Below are 25129 nucleotides of genomic sequence, written 5' to 3'. Positions count from 1 at the left end.
TACAGTAAAAGCAGATAATTTTTTTTTTTCCACAACTGAACTTCTTAGGTAACACAAGGTTGAAACCTGAGACAGCTTTTAAGAAAGAAATCTCAAAAGAACCAATGAGGTGCTTAGTCTAAGCTGTAGTCCAGGTGACCTCAATCAGCCAATGACCTCAAACAATTCTCTCTCACTGAAATGCCTGATGGCTTTGGCTAAACCAAGATGTCCCTGAATATGTGCTCAGACACGCAGCTTCCACAAACACTAGACCCAAATACAAGCCTGAATATGGAAATGCTACAAATATCCCCACTACTTAGAACAAACTGCAGAAACATTTTCAAACTTTGTAAACAGTTCCCGAAAGAAAAACATTTTTATTCAATTCCTTTCAGAGGTTTCCCACCTCATGCGCATGCACACACACATGGACACAGACACAAAACTAGTTTCTTTCCCCTCCACACAAGTAAAACATTTCCAACTGAACTGCACTAAAACAACAACAAAAAATGGGCTCCCCAATTCTTCCATATGTTATGGCTGCAACATCTTCTCCCAACTCACCCTTTGAAGCTCATGTGTCTAAATAAAATTACTAGACAATTATCCACAGTCATGTCACATTGCAGTACCAATATTGGGCTGTGGAAAGAAAGTGTAGGATACTTCCTTTCCTTCAAAATCACTCAAACAAAGGCATCTCTTTTGGGTTGGAAAGCACTCACCCACTGCAGAACTTTACTTGTCAGCTGACCTAAACCACTAATAACTTCCCAGGTCCAGATGCCATACATTCAAAGGGATACAATTAGGCCAAGGGTCATTGCCTGCTCCACCAAAATCAACTTCAGATCTTCAAGTGAAATAAGTTAATAATTATTCTACTGACTGCCCCCATACAGTCAAAACAGTTATGCTTAAGTGTTGTCTTCTATTTCCCATTGTTTAAAACAAATTTTCATAATAATTTGTAAATACTTCCAGTCAAACCTCTCAACTGTACAGATTTTTGCCTCATATTTTTGGTCTGTTTCTCATAAAACTGTGGTTTTCTGGCAAACCACTAGCAAATCATTGATGGATAAAGTCAGGAAAATAATGGCAAGACATTTGAGTTTTGGACTTCATACCATTCAGAAAATTCATGCTAATGCAAAATCTGTTATTCTATCAACATTCTAAGCTTGTAAGAGCAATATTTAAAAAGTGTGTCTTTTTGGGTCTTTGTCTCCGATTATTTATGGCTTTGTCCAGATTTCTTTCTCTAAGAAGTTGAGAGGTATGCTTCCAATATACCTTTTAGATGCCTCTCAGGAGTGCCTGACTGTTCATCCCAAGCTTCAAACCAATTCTTCTCTACTTCCTATTCTTTAACTGCTGCTATTTGACAGTCTAGCCTCTTTTCAATGTATGGCTTAATTTCCTGTTATGCCTAACTGAATTCCACCTCTGATGAACGAGTCAAATTTTACTGAGAATTATTCTGAATCTCAACAGTCCTATATATATCTGTTACATTTACTTCCATGATCAACATCTTTCCCACACTACTTGCTCAATATTTCTCTTGAAAGATTCCAAATCTGCTATCTGTGCAAATTCCCTTCTATCCACCTCAATTTTAATCAATTCATTGCACCATTTCTAGAACCCATTCCTTTGTAATATATATACACTGAAAGTTGCCAGTACACGTCTATCTTGCGGTATTCCCCACTACCAGCTTTGTTTCCAATGAAACGTGACTGGACCACAACAGGACACAGAAGCACTGACATTTCATCATGTATAAAGTGTTCCATAGTAACGTATACTACCTATCCCAGACTAAGCAGAATTATCTTGCAGACTCTCAGATAAAATCCTACAACTCCTCAGACTTTTTAACTAAATTAGAAAGAACTAGCAATCCATAAATTTTGACTACTCACTAAAAATAAAAATCTCTACTGTTGACCAATGATACCCTGGACCCACAAAAGACATCAATGGTATGGGTTAGAGATTCCACTCACCGATCAGTAGTAGAATTCCCTGGTGGACTGCTATCAGTTTTAATGTAGTAAGCCCTCAAAGTCTACCTGATCTACCAAAACAGGGGTACAAACCAAAATGATTACTACATACTGATCCAAACACCAATCTTTCATACCTGTATGTCTGTCTACTGTAACTTCCAATGCTTCCCCAACTTGTATGGAAAAAAATCCTGGACAACAAGACCATCACCCTTTCTTCATTGTGCACCTGTGTAACCAAGCCAGTGTAGCCACAATGTACTCAATTTGCAGCAATTTTATATACTCACTAGTGCTTAAGTGTTCCTGCATAGAAAGTATTCCTTGTTTGCATTTTCTCAGTAAGAAACCCCCACTCCTTTTCAGTGGACTGTTGATATTTACATTTCAAATTACCATGCCAATCATCTTACGCTTAGGTCTTAAGTCAGCTACTCTGACATTCCCTTCCATTCCTATTCCCTTCTATTCCAGTGACCCCATTCCCCACCACAGTGACCTCCATCCTGTAGTCTCTATGCCATATCAACAACACATCCAAACACCCCATTCATATCTTATTTAACTACATACCACAGCTTTACCAAACACATTTTTGACAAGAAGCAACCCTCCAATGATAGCAAAGACTTTTTTCTTTAAAACTACATATAGCACATACAATTGTTTAAGGAATAGAACAGCATCCTACAATAATGCTTCACTGTTTCACCAGTTTTGATGTGTTTTAAAGACAAAAACAAGCATTTCCAACACTTCAAATTTCTAGTCACCTTTTTTTTTCATAAACATGCTTAATGACAGAAACATACATCACTGTTTTTCACTATGGACCAATGCCCTTAGCTTGTTAACACTCATTGCTCATATTTGTTTCAAGGCATAGATACAGTCTAATTGCAATGTTAGCAGGTTCACACCACATTAAGTACTAAATTCCCCCACATACTGTAATCCAGGAACAGCTATTAGTTTTCATCCACAACTGTTGTACTACAAAAGCATATCAACCCCATAAATACACTGTAAAGTCTAAGGATCGTCTTGCATTTGCCATCAATCATCCTGATTACTATCCTCAATAATCCTTTTGTTTCCTTAGAAAATACAGAACTCATTGACCTCCTTCTAACCACAGAATAAATTCTTTCTACATTATCCATATCTGTATACTAAGTCAGTGTACTCATCTTTCCCTTGAGCAGAGTACAAGAAGAAAGCAAAAGACGCAACAGCCCCAAATGCTTTGCAACTTTCAAAGCATACTTGGCTCAAACTTACCAGAATGAATTGGAACCCAGACAATGGCTAACCTACATCACATAGTCCAATCAACTGCAAAATCAAGAGCTCATTCTGCTGGGGTAAGATTGCTCCAAACCATTCAATGTACTAAAGCTTCAACTTTTCAAACAAGTCACAGTGCACAAGTTTGGTATCCCTTTTCATTACATGTTTAAGTTCCAGTCTTTTCCACAGGCTGACAGACACCCTGAAAAATTGTTGGTTACCAGTAAGTTAAATCTCAGATTGGTACTACTCAGTTCCCTTCACTTACAAAACATTACTAAAGATGGAAAAAGATACGCATTGCTGAATTATCCACTTCAGTTTCCTGACCTCCTAGCTTGGACTCTCTTTCCACATATCTTAAAATTCTCTCTTACCTCTTTCCCATGCCTCTTGTCATCTACGGTTCTGCCTTACCTCTTTCCCATGCCTCTGTCAAAGAAGACAAATACTTATTTAACACTCAAAAACATCTTTGTTCCTGAAGCTAGTGATTAGTTTTACTGGACCAGGTAGAGCAGTCTATGCCCCTCTCCCTTTGCCCTTGCATTCATTCATTCCTGTCAGGGAAAGGTCTTGTTTCTGTCTTACGAGTTCAGAATACTTATTTTCCACACAGATACTTTGGTCGCCCACTCAGCACTCCTCTACAGATCTCCAAATTAATGATAAAAACTGTCACCATTCTAACCAATACTGGACTCTGTCTTGCAGTCACTTAAACCCAAACTGGGTCCACTCAATATGCACTTCATCCTCTGGGAACTCAGTCCACTTGATCAAATGCTATTGAGCAGATCATAACCAGTCCTGGTCCTCCAGCCTTCCTGGTATGATCACTACACTTAACTTTTTTCTAATGGCTCTATGTTCTGTCCTGCTTGCTTGTCTAGCAGCTGTTCTACTTTCATCTCCAGAGCAGCCACTCTGACCTTTACCTTTTAATTACACAGCTGGAGTCCAGAAATGGGATCTGAGTGGTCAGGTAGGGCAGCATCTACCTATACTAACCTTATCATGTCGACTTTGCCATGTAGTTATCTAATTTGCAGTTATCTTTCTGTATTTTCTGCAGGATCTTTTCCAGTGCTGCTGCACAATCAGGTGTAGAAAGCATGGTGCACAGTCCATGGGAGAGAGTACAGAAGCAGTGTCAGAAAAGTTCTCAACTCCCAAATGTGCAGCCACAGCCATATGGTTGTTGGTTATATCAGACAGTCACAAAAATTCTCCATTTGCTTCTTTCTATTTTTGCTTCATGATTGAATTACTCATTATTACAGATAATCTTCACCAAGGTGGGAAACATTTTTAGCTAATATTTCTTCCCAGTATTATAAACCAATTTTTCTTTGAGGTATAACAGTTCGGGCATTGCAATACCAAACCAATGTACCATAGCAGAAGTCTCAGCAGTGTAACCTTTTGGGATAGCTCAGTGCATGAAAGGATAGAAAAATGGAACAGGAAAAAAAACATACAAGGCACCACAGCACACAAACACCCTGGAAGGTACAACACAGTAACAAAATTACTAACATCTGTATGACCATGTGAAAAAAGTATTATTTTATTACCTGTATTATCTCAGTGTCTTTAGAAAGCTAGGACAGCATGGCTACAGAGTCTGGCTGTCCTCCTGACTCAAAGGTATGAGCCTAATACTGGAGATGCAGCTGATCGATTAATGGGTTGGTGACAAGAGGTCATAAGCAGGAGCACTGTATTAAGTAGAGGAACACAGAATGCCAGAAGATGCATAATAACCAATTTTTCTTAAAAATCAAACTTAAAAAAATGAATGAAAGGTGCAGGAACCTTTGTTGTGCATGTGCCGACTCAAACTCTTTTCAGCCCCCCAAGTAGAGCAGCAGCTTCATCTTCACTTCAGAGAAGAGACTCATCCTCTGCTAGCAAAAAAACATAGTCTATGGCATAACATCGAACACACAAATTTTCGAATGCCAAAATCTCATTACTACAAGACTGAACCTCAGATTACCAAAATAAAAAAAAAGTAAAAACATCTTTTATGCAGAGGGCAACCCCCCCTCCCCCCCTGCACCCCCTCACCTCCGCTGATAATTATGTATACGTCAACTCTGAGATTACACTACATCAAGGAAAGGGAAAAGCACCACTATCCACTGTACCGGGCACAACCAGCTACTGGCATTTTTCAATATTTTGTCATTTTGTTACAACATGATGGTAGCAAATGAGTTCAACATTGTAAGTATTTGAGGCAATAAACAGGACTTAAGGGCATATACCAATGGCCAGGAAAGGCTGCATTCCCTGGATAGAGGGAGTCATTACCCTAGGTGGACACACTATTGTCCTATAGCAGTTTCAGTAAAGCAAATGGGAAACCAGAAGGACAGCACTAACTGGCCATAACCAAGTTTGGTGCTTTTTCCTTTTTTTTTTTTTGGGGGGGGGGGTCTTTTAATTAAAAAGCTCAGCAAATTGGGGAAAAAAAATCAAAGTTATGTACATTACTGAATTGCAATAGTCTAACACATAAATGGATTTTCCAAGGGTCGTTAACAATGATACATACGTTTTACAGCCAGAGCAGAGCCATTTTTTAAAACCAATTAAGGTAGAGTATAGTGATGACAAAAAAAAAGGAAAAGAAAAAGGCTGCAGTGTACTAAACTTTTTCCAGCCCTCTCCGGTTTAAACCACTGTTCCCAAAGTCCCTGTATACTTCAAATAAACTTTGTTCAGTAGTCCTGCTCACTTGTACCAACATCCCACATTAGTAGAGGATCTGGTTTAACACAGCTCTTTCTTTTTATGGCCACTGCTTCATTTTTTTCTGATGCGGGCATAAATCCCTCCTGAAGGTCAGCAATTGTACTGCAGCATGCTAAGCTGAGCTCAGAAATGTTGATGATGAGCATTTCTGCACACCCTCATATCTGTGAAAAGGGCACACACTCCTCGGCAGGCCACAACCACGTCTTCCTTGTAGCTCAAGTCTCCCTGCCCAGCCACCTGCCAGGCACCACTCAAGTAAGAGGTCTTGGGCTGACCCTTCCCTCCTAGGATGCGGTAGCTGGCATTAGCCACTCACAGTTGGCTCCTCTGCAGTGAGGAGCCACTATTCAGACACAGGTAAGTTGAGGTACAGTCACAGCTACCTCTCTTCCCTGTATTACTATCCTAACTACACTGTAAAATCAGGTAATCAGTCAAAAGCCTATAACAATTACTCCAATCCTACGGGACAAGAATTTAAAGTAACATTTGGTAGTTAATGTAGGACTGTAGAAAATAAAAGCAAACATTCAATCCTTACATAACACGTTCAAACACTTTCTCCTTGTTCTACAACAAAACACAGCACTTCCCAGCTCATTACCTACCAGACTGTCGAAACCCCCTCCAAGAAGGTCTACGGCTGCCATCTGAACAGTTGAAGTAGGTGGCACAGTGGCTGGTGGGCCGAGATCAAGGTTCAGCAGGTCACCAAGAAGGTCACCCTGTAACGGGATTACTGATGGCTGTTGCTCTGTAGGCTGAGTTACTGCTGTTGGGGTCATTTCTGGATTCTCAGGGCTCTCATTTCTAGTAGAGAAACAACCAAAGAAAATGGCATTTAATGACTGGCCCTGTTGAACCACAAGTGCACTGACTTTATACAGAATGAACTATATGCAGACTTCATAACCTAAACTTTCAAAAAAAGTTGTGTGACGTACATAACCTACTAGCAGGTTTTCAAGGGAAGTTTTATGGGAATACTCACCATACTGATAGATATTTGAGGGATGTCAGAAGAATAAACTTTCCAGAGAACATTATTCCACAACTGTACTATGTTCATCGTGTTTCACTGTTGCAGTCATTACTATTGGGTTGAATCCCAAAGCTAAGGTTGGGAGGCTGGAGCTAAATAGAATTGGGGCAGCTATTAGGCCCTGCAGAACTGCAGTGGCAAAGCCTGCCCTGGATTTACAGTAGAGTGGTAAGTGGTAATGCTTTGTGAAGGTGTGCACTGAACTCCAAGTAGCAGCCTCTAAAATGTCTTTGGTTGGTACTCCCCTGAAGAAGGCTGCTGCTCTGGTTGAATGTGGCCTAATGCCCTTAGGTACTGGTTTGCCATGTTGAGAATAGCAGAAACAAATGCAGTGGCTTATTCACTTTGAAATAGTCTGCTTTGAGATAGCCTTTCCTTGTGATCCTGCAGCATATGCCATTAGTAATCGCTCTGTCTGTCTGAAAGCTTTGGTTCTGTTCAAATAGAAGCGTAGCTGTCTGAGTATGTCCAAATAATGCAGAATTCTCTCCCCCTTATTCTGTGGGTTTGGATAAAAGGTAGGCAGATGAATAGTTTGGTTAAGGGCCACACTGGACACTACCTTAGGCATAAATGTCAGGTTTGTCCTCAGAGAAACCCTGTATGGATAAAAAATGATAAAAAGTTCCACAGCCATGAGTGCCTGTAGCTCTGAGACTCGTCTTGCAGAAGTTATTGCTAGGAGCAGAGCTGTCTTCCAAGATAAAAACTTTAGATCAGCTGCAGCGGCTGGCTCGAAAGGAGGCAGGGTGAGTTTTTCCAAGACGTAATTGAGGTCCCATGCAGGTATTGGTGATCTCCTTGGAGGCCTTAAATTTTTGGCCCCTCTGAGGTACTGCCTTAAAGGATGAGAAAACATTGGTGGCTCTGTATTGTAATGAGCCGAAATGGCAGAGGCATGAATTTTTATAGATGAAAAAGATAGGCCTTTGTCCAGCATCTCAGTCAAGTATTGTAAAATATGAGGAATGTTTGGTACAGCTGTGTCAATTCCTTGTGCCTGGTTGCAAGCACAGAATCCCTTCCATTTTCCAGCATAGGATTTTCTAGTACTAGGCCTCCTGGCCTCCAAAATGACATCCAACACTGCTTTAGTGAGAGGTGTGCTTGGTGTGACTACATTATCCGCCATGCTGCCAGATTTAAGGTCTTGAGTTGGCTGTGCAGGATCTGATTGTTCTGCTGGGACAGCAGATGAGGTACTTGAGGTAATGTCCAGGCTGGGCATTGAGACAAGTTTCCTTAGGATTGGATACCAGTACTGGCGTGGCCAGTCTGGGGCAATCAGTATCAGTTTTGGCTTCTCCTGTCTGACCTTTAGGAGTACCTTGGGGAGGAGAGGCAGAGGAGGAAAGGCATATACTGTTAAGTTTTTCCAGCTGAAAGATAGGGCATCCACTTTCCATGTTTGCTTGTGATAAGTCCTTGTGCAGAATTGCTTTAGTTGGAAGTTGTGAGGTGAGGCAAATAGATCTATGTCCGGGCATCCCCATTTCCTTGTTATCATGCTGAAGACTTGTGGATCCAATTTCCACTTGTGGGGATCCATGAGGTTACTGCTTAGTTCGTCTGCCAGAGTATTTATTGTTCCTGGCAGGAATAGTGCCTGCAGATGTACTTGGTAAGTCAATGCTGTGTCCCACAAAGTCATGGTTAGTCTGCAAAGAGGGTAGGAATGAGTGCCTCCCTGCTTATGTACCACATGACCATGGTATTGTCTATCAGTAGTTGTCCCGGATGAAGTAGGTCCTTGAAGGCTGTCAGGGCATTTTGAACAGCTACCATCTCTTTTTGATTGATATTTAGATGCATTTGGTTTGTGGACCATGTGCCTTGAATACATCTTCCTGCCATGTGTGCTCCCCAGGCATAATCCGATGCATCCGTTGTTAAAATCTGTCTGGCTGGGGGTATAGTGAATGGCTGTCCCTTGTTCTGGTGACAGGCCTTTGCCCACCATCAAAACTCCTGTTGCAGGCAGGGAATGAGAGTAACTATTGTTTCCAGGCTGTGGCAATGTTGAGTCCAAACACTTGTTAGGTACCATTGAAGTTTCCTCATATGCAGTCTTGCATATGGAATTAGTAGGATGTCATGAAGCCCAAAGCCTGCAGAAGTTTTCTTGCAGATAACTGGGCCTTTGTTACCAACAGTTTGAAATAGGAAGTCAGTTGTCTTCGTTTGTCTGGCGTGAGATAAGCCATCTGGGCAGTTGTATTTAAGCTTGCACCCAGGAATATTATCTCTTGAGAGGGTACTAGTTTTGATTTCTGTTTGTTGACTGTGTGCCCTAGGCATGATAGTAATCTCTTTACAAACACCAAATGCTGTAGCAGAATGACCTTGTCCTCTGCTTGAATGAGGCAGTCGTCCAAGTAAGGATATATTTGTATTCCTCTTTGTCTGCAGTATGCAATTAGTGGTGCCAGGCACTTTGTGAAGACCCTGGGTGCAGTAGATAAGCCAAAGGGCAGTGCAGAGAATTGGTAGTGCATTGAGCCACCATTGAATCTGAGGTATCTTCTGCATGTTTGACTGGGACATACAGGTATGCCTCTTTTAGATCTAAAGTTACAAGCCAAGCCTTCTTGCCCAACATGGGCAGAAGCTGCTGTAGAGTCAACATTTTGAATTTTGGAATATCCAGATGTGTGTTTAGAACAGATAGATCCAGTATTGGTCTCCAGACTTTGTCCTTTCTGGGTACCAAGAACAGTTCTGAATAGAATCCTTGTCCCTGCTCTTCTTCTGGTACTTGTTGAATGGCCCTCATGTCCATGAGGGATGTAACTTGTTTTTATGCCTCTGCCCATTGATTGTGTGGCAGGTCTGGCATACCATTTGGCCTTGGCAGGGTGTGAAAGTGGAACCTGTAAGCCTTGTGATAATATATTTAGAACCCATTTGTTCTGGGTGATCATGTGCCAATTTTGTGAAAAAAGTGTTAGTTTTCCCCCCAAAGGGGCTGCCAAAAGATAAGTGCTTGGAGCTGGAAGGGGAAAGTCATTGAGACTGTTTCCTGTATGGCTGTGATTTTTCCTCTCCGCTCTTGGAGGTGGAAGCACCCCATTGTTTAGGCCTGTATGCACCTTGGGGCTGAGATCTGCCTCTGGAACGTCTGTATCTGCCTGTTTGTGGCCTATCGGACACTGGAAAGGACCAATTCTTTGTAGGCCAGTTCCTGCTAAATCTGGGACGCTGTACCTGCAAGAAATCCTTGACTGTTTGCATAGATTTAGCTTTGTCCTCCATTTTCTTCAACACCTCTTCAGCTTTAACACCAAACAAAGTATCATGTTGTAATGGAACATCTAATAGTTTTGCTTTAACATGATCAAGAAGATTCTGTTCTTTTAACCAAGCATGCCTCCTAATGACAGAACCTGTAGCAGCGGCCCTGCAGGAGGCCTCTAGAGAATAAAAACCATATTGCAAAGTATGCTTTCCAACTTGTTCAGCTAAGATAAATCCAAAAACAAATGCTTGATGCTGATGTCTCAACCAGAGGACACAGTAGAATCCACAAAAGTCAAGAAAAAGTCACTGGAAGAGTCCTGTTACGTATCCAAAGGATGTTAATAAAATAGTATAGTAAAAACCACACAAATAACAAACAAGTTAGCGCTTTCGGGTGTTAACCCTTCATCAGACAATGAACAAATGTTACAAAGCACTATTTAAACAAAATACAACCAATCAAAAGTTAATAAAAGACCTGCCTATTTCTTAAGGTGGGCTTAATAGGTACTACATCATTTAAACCTGGGTTCCTGTGTGCAGTGAACTCTATGATCTTCCTAGATTCAACTAACTCAGTATATTGTTTAATGTCCCCTCCCCTCTTGTTCAATCTCACATTTACTATGGCCCTGAAGCCAAAGCAATGAGTAGGATTATCCTTAACATGTCTAAAGAGAGCATTGTGCATGCCATTGTTCCTAATACTGGATAAATGTTGTAGAATCCTTATTTTAAACATATTGTTAGTCTTACCCACATAAAAACATGGGCAAGACTTACAATTGGCCAAATATACTATATCTTTGGTTCTACAAGTAGCCCTAGCTTTTAGTGTGAATACTTTATTAGTAATGGGATGAACAAAGGTAGTATCCTGAAGGATGAAAGGACAGGCCTTACAAGAGCCACATGGCTTACTACCTATTTGTAAAATAGGGGTGACATGATCAGTAACCTGTTCCCCACATAAAATATCTTTTAAACACTTATTTTTCTAAAACCAAACATAGGGGAGGGACCAACAATGGTGTTAATCTTTTCATCACTGGTAAGAATATTCCAGTTTTTCTTTATTATCCCACTAATGTCTTTAGTACTGCTACTATATGTGAGCATAACCTTAGATCTAACATCATGAACTGTTGTCTTAAGAGATGAGTTAAATCTACTATCTGATCGATGCAGCCAAGGCTTATATTTATGCCCCCTTTTTCCTTTATTTTTCTCTAAAATACCTTTAACAAAGGCTTCATTATAGCCCTGGTCAATAAATAAACCTTCCATATTGTCTAGTTCCCCATCAAAACAAGTATCATCCGTGCATAACCTAGATATCCTAGCCAGTTGTCCATGCACTATATTTGAAAAAGTGTAACGCGGATGCATGCTGTCGAAAGTCAAAAATGTATTTTTCCAACATTCCTTCTTATGCAGTGTTGTTGAGAAACCTAGAGTAGTTTGTGTTATTGAAACATCCAAAAAATCTATTTTGGTATAAGATGTTACCTTCGTGAACCTAAAAAATTCAGTGGTGGAATGTAGAAATGTAATGAAAAGTTCTAATGTAGTACTGTCCCCCTTCCACAAAATAAAAACATCAACAAAACGCTTATAAAGTCCTATAAATGGTTTCCATACATTGTTGTTGAGAATATATAGGCTCTCCCAATAAGAAAGCACTAAATTAGCATAAGAATTAGCACAGGGTGTGCCCATGGCTACACCCTGTGCCTGCCTATACATATGTTTCAAGCCCAGAAACACATTATTCTCCAAAACCAAATTTAACATTGTAATAATCTGGGTGATATTGTGATCAGTGGCTCCATTATCCTTCAAAAGTGTGCTAATAGCCAAAATGCCATAATCATTGTTGATGACAGTAAAAAGACTCTGCACATCTAGTGTGACCATGAGGTAACACACCTTGGGGGTAGCCCTATCTATCTCACCAAGTGCTTTCAAAAATCCACCCATATCTAAACGTATGTTATCCATTTTTTCAACATATGGTCTAAGTGTGATTTCTAGCCAAATGGAAGCATTTTCTGTCACCCATTTTCTACCTGACACTATGGGTCGTAAAGGGGGGTCCGTCAAAGACTTATGTATCTTTGGTAACCCTTTCAAAAGTGGTGTGACCACACCTTCCACTTTAAGGAAACTATATAGTTCCTTACTAATAACCATATCATTTAAAAGTTGTTCCAAGGTTTGGTGGACTTTGTCTATCAGATGTTTAACCATTAAAGGATTCATAGGAACATAAGTGCAAGAGTCAGAGAGTATGTGTGTCAATTTGTTATTGTAAAAGGTGGTGTCCATTACAACTATGGCACCTCCTTTGTCTGCCATTTTAATCACAATTTCTCTATTCTCACTTAAATCATGTAGAGCTTGTCTCTGGGCTGAAGTTAAATTATGGTACCTGTGAGTATGTCCTTTATGAAAATAATCAAGCAAATCTTTTTCACAAGCATTAACAAATAATTGCAAAGAGGGTGTAAGTGGGGGAACAAAAGTACTGGGCTGTCTTAATACAGACTTTTGAACCACATTGTTGCCAAACATATTTTTGAGTGCTATGCCCCTACAAAAGAGCATAAGGTCCATCACTGTTTCCTGATAGTTACTCTCTCTACTAGGAACAAACGACAGACCTTTATTTAAAACAAAGTTCATCTGTAGTCAGAACATGTGTTGACAAATTAAAAACAATGTCATCAGCATCATGATTACCAGAAATAGTCACTCCAATGTCCTCCGTTTTTTTCGAGGGTTCCTGCCCTCGCTCAACGAGCGCTTCCACGCTCCTTGCTTCTTTTTCACGGGACCAGGTAGTACATCCAAAAAATGTTGTCCAACCAAATGCGTTTTCGGTCGTGCTCCTAAACGTGAACCATTAACTGTGGATACATCCATCGAATTGACATAACAGTTCAGCACCAATGAAGCACAACAGCAAAGATAAATCCAAAAACAAATGCTTGATGCTGATGTCTCAACCAGAGGACACAGTAGAATCCACAAAAGTCAAGAAAAAATTACTGGAAGAGTCCTGTTACGTATCCAAAGGATTTTAATAAAAAAGTATAGTAAAAACCACACAAATATCAAACAAGTTAGCACTTTCGGGTGTTAACCCTTCATCAGACAATGAACAAATGTTACAAAGCACTATTTAAACAAAATACAACCAATCAAAAGTTAATAAAAGACCCGCCTATTTCTTAAGGTGGGCTTAATAGGTACATCATTTAAACCTGGGTTCCTGTGTGCAGTGAACTCTATGATCTTCCTAGATTCAACTAACTCAGTATATTGTTTAATGTCCCCTCCCCTCTTGTTCAATCTCACATTTACTATGGTCCTGAAGCCAAAGCAATGAGTAGGATTATCCTTAACATGTCTAAAGAGAGCATTGTGCATGTCATTGTTCCTAATACTGGATAAATGTTGTAGAATCCTTATTTTAAACATATCGTTAGTCTTACCCACATAAAAACATGGGCAAGACTTACAATTGGCCAAATATACTATATCTTTGGTTCTACAAGTAGCCCTAGCTTTAGTGTGAATACTTTATTAGTAATGGGATGAACAAAGGTAGTATCCTGAAGGATGAAAGGACAGGCCTTACAAGAGCCACATGGCTTACTACCTATTTGTAAAATAGGGGTGACATGATCAGTAACCTGTTCCCCACATAAAATACATGGAACTCAAATGAATTCTTTGCACCTGAGATATCCACCTTAAAACAAGATACTAATGAGTTGCAACTTAAATTGCTCAATGACTTTAGAGGCAATGGTTACATGCAACGACTTGATGACGTTCACCGTTCTTTGATGGACAGTGATAAGTTAAAAACTGTTAAAATGAATAAGCTCAAAAGAGATTATACAGATTTTTCTGAGGGTAATATTTTTGTCTGGGCCAGACCTAGAGATACTGTGTTCAATAAAAATAGATCCGTTAACAGGAACTTTAATAAAGCTCCTATGTCTGACGTTTCCAACAATGGTTTGCATCCTGGGTCAGCGAACACAACGTGCTTGTCCACTCCCCCAGAGGAACCACACAGTGACGTACCAATAACTGTTGACGCTGAATACACATCTGAAGGTATGGCAGCAACTCCTTGCTCCCTAGACGGCAAAGATACCACCGTGTGTTCGTTGAATTCAGCGACGGACCTTGTTTTACCTTCGGCAGCCAATTCGATGGATGTATCCACAGTTAATGGTTCACGTTTAGGAGCACGACCGAAAACGCATTTGGTTGGACAACATTTTTTGGATGTACTACCTGTTCCTGTGAAAAAGAAGCAAGGAGCGTGGAAGCGCTCGTTGAGCGAGGGCAGGGACCCTTGAAAAAACGGAGGACATTGGAGTGACTATTTCTGGTAATCATGATGCTGATGACATTGTTTTTAATTTGTCAACACATGTTCTGACTACAGATGAACTTTATGTTTTAAATAAAGGTCTGTCGTTTGTTCCTAGTAGAGAGAGTAACTATCAGGAAACAGTGATGGACCTTATGCTCTTTTGTAGGGGCATAGCACTCAAAAATATGTTTGGCAACAATGTGGTTCAAAAGTCTGTATTAAGACAGCCCAGTACTTTTGTTCCCCCACTTACACCCTCTTTGCAATTATTTGTTAATGCTTGTGAAAAAGATTTGCTTGATTATTTTCATAAAGGACATACTCACAGGTACCATAATTTAACTTCAGCCCAGAGACAAGCTCTACATGATTTAAGTGAGAATAGAGAAATTGTGATTAAAATGGCAGACAAAGGAGGTGCCATAGTTGTAATGGACACCACCTTTTACAATAACAAATTGACACACATACTCTCTGACTCTTGCACTTATGTTCCTATGAATCCTTTAATGGTTAAACATCTGATAGACAAAGTCCACCAAACCCTGGAACAACTTTTAAATGATATGGTTATTAGTAAGGAACTATATAGTTTCCTTAAAGTGGAAGGTGTGGTCACACCACTTTTGAAAGGGTTACCAAAGATACATAAGTCTTTGACGGACCCCCCTTTACGACCCATAGTGTCAGGTAGAAAATGGGTGACAGAAAATGCTTCCATTTGGCTAGAAATCACACTTAGACCATATGTTGAAAAAATGGATAACATACTTTTAGATACGGGTGGATTTTTGAAAGCACTTGGTGAGATACCCCCAAGGTGTGTTACCTCATGGTCACACTAGATGTGCAGAGTCTTTTTACTGTCATCAACAATGATTATGGCATTTTGGCTATTAGCACACTTTTGAAGGATAATGGAGCCACTGATCACAATATCACCCAGATTATTACAATGTTAAATTTGGTTTTGGAGAATAATGTGTTTCTGGGCTTGAAACATATGTATAGGCAGGCACAGGGTGTAGCCATGGGCACACCCTGTGCTAATTCTTATGCTAATTTAGTGCTTTCTTATTGGGAGAGCCTATATATTCTCAACAACAATGTATGGAAACCATTTATAGGACTTTATAAGCATTTCGTTGATGATGTTTTTATTTTGTGGAAGGGGGACAGTACTACATTAGAACTTTTTATTACATTTCTACATTCCACCACTGCATTTTTTAGGTTCACGAAGGAAACATCTTATACCAAAATAGATTTTTTGGATGTTTCAATAACACAAACTACTCTAGGTTTCTCAACAACACTGCATAAGAAGGAATGCTGGAAAAATACATTTTGACTTTTGACAGCATGCATCCGCGTTACACTTTTTCAAATATAGTGCATGGACAACTGGCTAGGATATCTAGGTTATGCACGGATGATACTTGTTTTGATGGGGAACTAGACAATATGGAAGGTTTATTTATTGACCGGGGCTATAATGAAGCCTTTGTTAAAGGTATTTTAGAGAAAAATAAAGGAAAAAGGGGGCATAAATATAAGCCTTGGCTGCATCGATCAGATAGTAGATTTAACTCATCTCTTAAGACAACAGTTCATGATGTTAGATCTAAGGTTATGCTCACATATAGTAGCAGTACTAAAGACATTAGTGGGATAATAAAGAAAAACTGGAATATTCTTACCAGTGATGAAAAGATTAACACCATTGTTGGTCCCTCCCCTAGGTTTGGTTTTAGGAAAAATAAGTGTTTAAAAGATATTTTATGTGGGGAACAGGTTACTGATCATGTCGCCCCTATTTTACAAATAGGTAGTACGCCATGTGGCTCTTGTAAGGCCTGTCCTTTCATCCTTCAGGATACTACCTTTTTTCATCCCATTACTAATAAAGTATTCACACTAAAAGCTAGGGCTACTTGTAGAACCAAAGATATAGTATATTTGGCCAATTGTAAGTCTTGCCCATGTTTTTATGTGGGTAAGACTAACAATATGTTTAAAATAAGGATTCTACAACATTTATCCAGTATTAGGAACAATGACATGCACAATGCTCTCTTTAGACATGTTAAGGATAATCCTACTCATTGCTTTGGCTTCAGGGCCATAGTAAATGTGAGATTGAACAAGAGGAGGGACATTAAACAATATACTGAATTAGTTGAATCTAGGAAGATCATAGAGTTCACTGCACACAGGAACCCAGGTTTAAATGATGTAGTACCTATTAAGCCCACCTTAAGAAACAGGCGGGTCTTTTATTAACTTTTGATTGGTTGTATTTTGTTTAAATAGTGCTTTGTAACATTTGTTCATTGTCTGATGAAGGGTTAACACCCGAAAGCGCTAACTTGTTTGATATTTGTGTGGTTTTTACTATACTATTTTATTAAAATCCTTTGGATACGTAACAGGACTCTTCCAGTGACTTTTTCTCAACTTGTTCAGCTGCATGCAATAAATCCTGCATTTCTTTGTTGTCTGCACATTCTGAATTTGCTGACATTTTCTGTTTGAGCAATGACATTAGATATTGCTGATATTTAAGCATATGGAATTGGCAATTTAAGGCTCTTACAGCCAAGGTAGCAGAAGTATAAATCTTTTTACCCCATCTGTCTAGGGTCATAGAATCCCTATCAGATGGGGATAGGGTTTTTTGCAGTAGAAGCCTCGACTCCTTTGGGACTCAGAGATGGTTTCTGGGTCAGCAGCAGGGTTTTTATAAAGAAATTTATGTGAATCAGGAACCCTATAGTATCTGTCTGGCTTAACAGGAGCTGGTGGTAGAGAGTCTGGAGATAGACTGGACTCTGAAAATATATCATCTACAATGTCTAAAACAGGTGGGATAGCAAGGGGCCTGCACTGAGGCAGTAAAAGGAAGTCTCTGAGCCTTTTCTTGGATTCTGAGTCATCTTGGCTCTCCCAGTGGAAATGCTCCCTCATAGTATGCAGTGTCTACCCAAAAGAGTAATCCTCGGGAGGAGAGGCTGAAGGGATAGATTCTTCAGCATCAGAATCCTCATAGGGAGGAAGAGAATATTCCTGTTCAGAGGAGGAATCAGAGGAAATGGAAACCTGGTCTGAAGATTCATATTCTAACTCTTGCCTAGGCTTCTTATCAGGACAGGGATGGGAACCCCTGATCAAAGTAATTAGGTCTTCGGCCATTTTAAGCATCTGTTTTTTAGGCCTGGAGGCCTTCCAGGAGAATGATGTACTTGTTTCTTTGTCTTTAGAGTAGCTTCAGTCTTTGCCTTTGAAGCTGAATTAGATTTCACATATAGCTGTGTAGGCCTGAAAACACCCTCAGAAGCAGATGCCTGCTCAGTGGCTCCGGACCCATCAGAGGAAATAGTTTCCGTGTGTCCAATACCTTGAGTTTCCAGCGGCCTAGTCGGCTCCACGTGGGAGTCGGAAGTGGCCTATGGCTCTGAGGTAGCGGGCGTCAGGGGCTGAGAAAGCGCCTCACTGAGAACCGGCGGCAGGCCTAGTAGAAGCCTCATCGTCAGTTTTGGATCTTGGATGCCTGTCCTTTTCTTTTTCTTTGCGCTTTTTGTAAACTCCGGTAGTCGGCTGTTCCGACGGCATTATACAATTAAATCTTCGGCCAAAGTAATGGAATGCAAAATCGTACTGACGCTTAATAGTGCGTTGGTTAAATCTAGCACAAAACCGACAACTAGCAACGTTATGGTCAGGGCCTAGGCAAGGAATACAGTAAGAATGAAAATCTTTATGAGGTATTTGCTTCCCACAAGAAATACAATTATTAACTTTTTCTGACATCGGTCTGGAGCAAGAAAAAAGTTTCACCAACAGGGTACTTAGCTTTAATGAAGACTTCGGATCTGAAATTCGAATTTGAAAAACCCAGGAGTCGGCCGACCGGCACTTGTGAACTGCTTTTGCTTCGGGCACCGCGTAGCAAGAAAGACTGAAGAAAATGGCATCTGCTACATCTTTTATACCCCTGGCACACTGACGTCAGGGAAGAGGCGACAGCAACCGACGCCGGACCTAGACTTTGGAATTCAGGCCGACTGAGGGTAGCCTGCCAGCAGGATAACCCGATTGTAATGACTGCAACAGTGAAACACGAAGAACATCTGGCTCTATTGCTCCCAGGTTTAGTAAAGAAGAAACTTGTTTTTCTGCTTCTGCCCTTTGATTTGGGGGATATCTGGGTATCCTTGGTGGACAGGAAATGTGTGAAAGGAGAACTTGTAGCCTTGGGATACTATTTTGAGCACCCATTTGTCATCTGTGATGGTGAACCAGACATTTGCAAACATGGCTAACCTTCCTCCCAAAGGAAACCCTGGGCCCGAAGAGGCAGGCAGGGGAAGGCCGAAGTCATTGGGAATGCTTGCTTTGGGAAGTTTGCTTAGAACTCCCCGATTTTGAAGAGGGAAGCCTGCCAGTGCTTAGCCTTTTGAGGGGTGGAAGTCTGTCCCCTAGAAGACCTGTAACCCCTAGACCTAGTGCGACTCTGTTTACTAGGGTCAGGAAAAGTCCAATTCTTAGAAGGGTAATGTCTACTAAAATGAGAAGGCTGAACTTGCAGAAAGTCCTTAACAGTTTGCGTAGATTTGGCCTTATCCTCCAATTTTTTAACACCTCTTGTGCTTTGCTACCAAAAAGATTGTCCTTGTGCAAAGACACATCCAATAATTTAGACTTGACAGGTTCAAAAAGGGCCTGTTCCCTGAGTGAAGCATGTCTTCTAATGACAGAACCAGTGGCTGCTGCCCTGCAAGAAGCCTCCAAAGTGTCAAAACCACAATGTAGAGAATGTGTAGAGACAAGAGTGGCAGAATTCAATAAATCATGCATTTCCTTAATCTCCATCAGGGAAGGAACACCAGAATTCAATAAATCATGCATGTCCTTACTCTCCATCAGGGAAGGAACACCACAATTCAATAAATCAGGCATGTCCTTACTCTCCATCAGGGAAGGAACACTAGAATTCAATAGATCATACATGTCCTTACTCTCCATCAGGGAAGGAACACCAGAATTCAATAAATCATGCATGTCCTTACTCTCCATCAGGGAAGGAACACCACAATTCAATAAATCAGGCATGTCCTTACTCTCCATCAGGGAAGGAACACCAGCAATTCTAGCCTTAATAGCCTCCAACGTATGCTGCTGATACTTAAGCACTGAAAAAGACAATTAACAGACCTAATAGCCAGGGTGGAAGAAGTATAAAGCTTTTTACCTCATCTATCCAAGGCCCTAGATTCCCTGTCAGAAGGAACAGGATTTTTAGCAACCGTGGCTTTAACACCCTTAGGGCCCAAAGAAATAATCTCTGTATCAGCAGTATGATTCTTGAAAAGGAACTGATGAGAATCAGGAACTCTATAATACCTGTGAGGCTTTCTGGGAGCAGGAGGAACAGAATTAGGAGTCAAAGAATTCTCCATGAAAACGCCACCAACTTCCAAAACTGGAGGGATAGCCAAAGGCTTATGCTGTGGCAAATCCAAGAATTCCCTAATCCGTTTCTTAGACTGAGGGTTGTCCTGACTTTCCCATTTGAAATGCTCCCTAAGAGTATTCAGAGTATCTCCAAAAGAAAAATCTTCTGGAAAGGAGGCAGAAGGGATGGAGTCTTCTGCATCAGAATCCTCAAAACCAGAAAAAAGTGGAGAGTTTCCCTCTTCATCAGCAGAGTTGTTGGAAACCTCAGAGTCTGAGGCAGAGAAAGCTTCTGGGGACAATTCCCTAATCCTTTTAGGAGGTGGCCGAGAGCCCTTGATAAGGGTCAAGAGATCACTAGCCATTTTAATCATCTGAGCCGGAGGCATTTGAGGGGAGGCCGATGCTTACTTAGGAGTAGATTTTCAGCTGGAAGGTCTGCTAGAAAACTGGAGGGACTCAGGAGACCTAGCCACCGCAGAAGTCTGAATCAAGGGCGTCAGTCTGGATCTGGTCTCCGGGCAGAGAAAAGAGGCCTCAGAAGCCGGCGCCTGCTTAGCGGCTCCGGATCCATCAGAGGTGGTGACTGGCAGAGTCAGAAGATGAAATGGAAGCCTGCGGTATGGAGGACTTGGAAAAGGTCTCCGCAGACACCTGCTGCTGAACATCCGCAGACTGCAGGGGTAAAGAACGCACCTCACTGACTACCACTGGGCCGACAACCAACTTAAGAGGGACGTCAGCAGCTAATTTGACCCTAAGCCTGTCGCGGTTCTTGTCCTTGCGCTTCTTAGGAACATCTGAAGTCGGGAGACCAGAAGATGCCATACCGACAAACTTAGGCCAAATTCCGAAATGCTTGAATAAGATCCTAGCTCTATGGCGTATGGTACGCGGGTTGAAAGAAGCACAGAGAACACAATTAGGGATGTCATGCTCAAGGCCCAAACAAGTAATACAATATGAGTGAAAAATCACGGTGCAGAAGCTGTTTTCCACAGGCAAGACCGTTATTAGCTTTCTCTGACATTCATTAAAGCAAGAAAAGAGGGTCCCCAACGGGGTACTTATCTGAGGATGTCTTGAACTAAGCAGTTGGAATACAAAAAGAAGGTACTCTGCCGACCAGCACTCATGCAAAATGCTTCTGCTTTGGGTTCCGCAGCAAGAAAGACTGGGGAAATGGCGTCGGCTGCCTTCTTTTGTACCTGACATCAGGCCTAAATCAAAGGCAGCTGACGTCATATACCAAGGACTTTGGTATTCTGGCTGACTGTGGGCTACCGGGAGCCAGATAACACATTTTGTAAGGACTGCAACAGTGAAACACGATGAACATCTGTGATGAAATGACCAAAGCCCATTTAGTTAGACTACAACGAACAGCTCACAGTATCATCTGGTCATGAAAAGAAAAGACTTTCTTTGATTACTAATGAGGAAGGACTAGATCACAAAGATCCAGTTTTAGAATTTCAGACATAACTTATAATACACCAAAATGCATTAGGCATCAGACAGCATGCAACACAGTAAAATATATGAGTAAAAAGCAGCTCTTGCTGGATAAAGCACCTTCAAACCGAAAAAGACCAAATGTACAGTAAAATATATGCATATGTATACACTTCTGATGTAAAGTAATGCAGACACAGATCAAGTGTCATGGAAACTCAAGACAGTTCAAGAATACTAGAGAGAAAAAATGATCCATGCCCTGGCTCCAGAGCCCAAACCATAAAGTACTTCCAGCTAGGATTATAAAGAAGCACGCAGAAGGCCTGACAAGTAACCAAACGTTTGAGACCTCACCAAATATCCAGATAGACAGGGGTGACGACTGGTTTTACTCATTACAACAAACACTGAGGTAAAGAGCTTGAATTCTGTAAGGGGGTGTGATGAACCCAAATCATGTCTCTCACCAAGAAAGACCTCAAAATGAGACACCAAGCTCTTCTTGGGTCATTTAAATATGAAACATTAACAGAAGTCAAATACGTGGGAGAAGATGTGCACAAAGGTCACTCTACCGGAAGTGTGAGACCTAATGTTATAAGGCCTGATATTCAAATTAAAAATAAGACTGCACCCCACCTCATATATATATATATATATATATATATATATATATATATATATATATATATATATATATATATATATATATATATATATACACACACACACACACACACATATATGTAATCAAACTCTTGAGATTACCATACATCAGAATAGGAGGAATTTTTAGAATTAATAGATCCTCTTGAGTCTGTGTTATGAAGATGTACATACACACATATATACATATGTGTATATACATAAACTGCTCACATTTCTGATGTTCCATGAATCACAGTTTGATATTGTGACATTCAATAGGCACACTGCACAAAGACACCCTTCTATGCAGTAACAGTAGAAACACGGCCCACTCAAAGTTCCATAGGATGGAGCAGAAATGTGTAGGACAGTACTCTGTAGAATGATAAAAAAAAGGTTCACCTCGGAGTTTAAAACAGTAACCAAAAAGAGTCTTTACACCATCTCAGTGAAGGAGAACTGATGCACAAAGCAAACCAGGTCACAAACTCTGAATCTTTAGGCCATTTTCTTCCTAATGAATGAAGTATCGCACAAATGTTAAGGGCTAGCAGCCATTCCAATTAACAAAATGCTTCCTGCATAGGATGTTGAACCTGTTATGTTTGTTTGGGAAATACAATACTCCAAAGGCTGAAAACCATAACCAGAAGTGGTGACTGACAGAAGCAGAAGAGGTTTTGATGCACATGGACTTCCAGGGATGAAAAGTGTAAAACACATCACTCCACTAAGGATAATGCACGGATTCTCTTCTGAAAAAACAGAAGCCAAAGTTTGTGACCTACTCATAAGCACTTCCAACTTTCCAATGGACTATTATCAACTGTGATTTTGAGAGAATGTCGAAGAAAGGACATATTTAGGTAATACAAATAGTCTACCATGCCACGGACTGTCTTTGGATGTCTAACAGTATGCAGAAACAGAAAAGAAAATCTCTAAATACAACCACATTTGCCACTCACTTGATCCCAAAGTAATGGAAATAATGGCTACAGTGATGTACTTCAAGACATTGTGGTTATCCATAGCCCCTACCCTGTTTACCATAATACATTAAAAAGAAAAAAAATGGAATACAACTGTGGACAGGATGTACAGTTAGTAATGTCCACAGATGCATCTGATGTCATGACAATGTTTTCAGAAAAAGCAACACCTCAAAGAAAACCATTCCTGAAGATCAGAGAACATCAACAAATACAGAAAATGCTAGTCAAATGACTACAGATCATCAGGTAAGCAAAAACACTGGTTTGTGCAGTGGATAGCAAATGCTTACCTGAGAATGTAACAGGACATGGGTTGGCTAGACATGTCCTGTTATTATGGCTGGAAGGGGCAGTAACAAGCAATGCATGATGTTTTTCTTGTACATGTAATACTGATTCATTTTATCAGGAAGTTGTAGGATAATTACTTTGCTAGTGCAATTAATGTACTAACAAAATAAGTAAACCATAACATGTCATGAGAATGAGAATATTTTTTTTACCTTACACAGGGGATCACACAGCTACTGGAAAATGCAGACCAGTGAACAAATAAGACAAACTGAACTGAAATCTCAGTGGTTACACAGCTGCAAGACAAGAAGTCTTCCCTGAACAAAGGTAAATACCACCGCTGGTTCTTAAATTCCTTTCTAAGCCACCACTTGACAGTATTTTCAAGAAGTGTTTTTTTAAACGGGAAATCAAATAACGCACTACAAGATTTATCATGTATGTATTCAAAAAGATAAGGGTTTCCTTCTGCAGTGCTCAAAGTTTTAATATTGTAAGCAAAATTTACAATACATCACAGTACCTCTCAAAAGACCATGTTATTTCCTTGGAATTATTTGTTGTTCCTCCTAAGATATGATATTGAGATAAAAACAACAGAGTAGAATCACCAAATTTCAGCTACTGCAGTTACTGCCTCCTTCAATAAACATACCAATACAAATCTTCCCAATCAATTAAATTTCTGAATGAGCAGTATCAATATGCAACTTGTCCCCAGTTCTTGAGGAAAGAAGCTGACAGTAATGCATAACCCATTTAATACCAACACACCTCTTCTTTACAGACTCAATTGTTACTGAAATCTTGGCAAGTAGCATGACATGAAGACACACACTTACGATCCTGTTCTGGGTGGTAGTCGCTTGTGCTGGATTCCTCGGCTACCCTCAACAAAGGCATTAGGTGGCTTATGATAGACAGATGCCAGAGTGCCAATATGGCAGATTAATTCATCTAGCAGGGTGGGCTCAATCAGGTCAGTTTCCTCAGAAATCAGTGGCTTCTCTGCTAGCACCACTTCCTTAGCTGCCACTGGGTCTGTTGACAGAAGACGCCAATAAATGTATCCACGGTCTCTCAGGTCAGGGTTATCAGAATCCTATAAGAAATATAAAAGTTAGTAAATCATTTACAAAAGTAAAAAAAAAAAAAAAAGTCTAGAATACATACTACAACTTTCACTACCTGAGACACTAAGAAGGTTTCTATCCTGATTTATGAAGAAGTCTCAAAACCAGACACTGCACACACGATCTACACATGAAGAGCAGAATGTGTTGTGCTGCTCCATCTATAGCAGGATTTACCTATCTGATCTTAGTTAGAACAGTAGAAGCAACTGCCTTGGAACTACTATCAAAATAAAATAAAAATCAACAACTATTAATTTTACTTCAAGATATATCTTTAAGCAATATAGAAAACAAACAGTTCCTCTAATCTATCATTTGGACTATGGAGTAGAAATGAGATACAGAGAAACTGCAATCCTGCATCCTGATAATGAGATACAGAGAAACTGCAATCCTGCATCCTGATA

The 25129-nt window shown here is 40.3% G+C and overlaps 1 protein-coding gene across 6 annotated transcripts in view; it reads right to left on the bottom strand.

The window, feature by feature from the left end:
- AP1B1 (adaptor related protein complex 1 subunit beta 1) overlaps positions 1-25129 on the bottom strand; it is a 1110789-nt gene that overhangs the window by 541900 nt on the left and 543760 nt on the right. For all 6 annotated transcript variants that reach the window (XM_044068431.1, XM_044068429.1, XM_044068433.1 and 3 more), the window contains 2 exons: positions 24429-24688; positions 6671-6872 (listed from right to left, as the gene is read on the bottom strand). In XM_044068431.1, the coding sequence (XP_043924366.1) occupies positions 6671-6872; positions 24429-24688 (462 nt within the window). The remainder of the gene's footprint in view (positions 1-6670; positions 6873-24428; positions 24689-25129) is intronic.

This window comes from Protopterus annectens, chromosome 4.part0, assembly GCF_019279795.1.
Source record: "Protopterus annectens isolate FY-2018-M chromosome 4.part0, PAN1.0, whole genome shotgun sequence".
NCBI classification, from domain to species: domain Eukaryota; kingdom Metazoa; phylum Chordata; order Ceratodontiformes; family Protopteridae; genus Protopterus; species Protopterus annectens.
The sequence above is the reverse complement of the archived record's forward strand: the minus strand, read 5'-3'. Positions and strand labels throughout refer to the sequence as shown.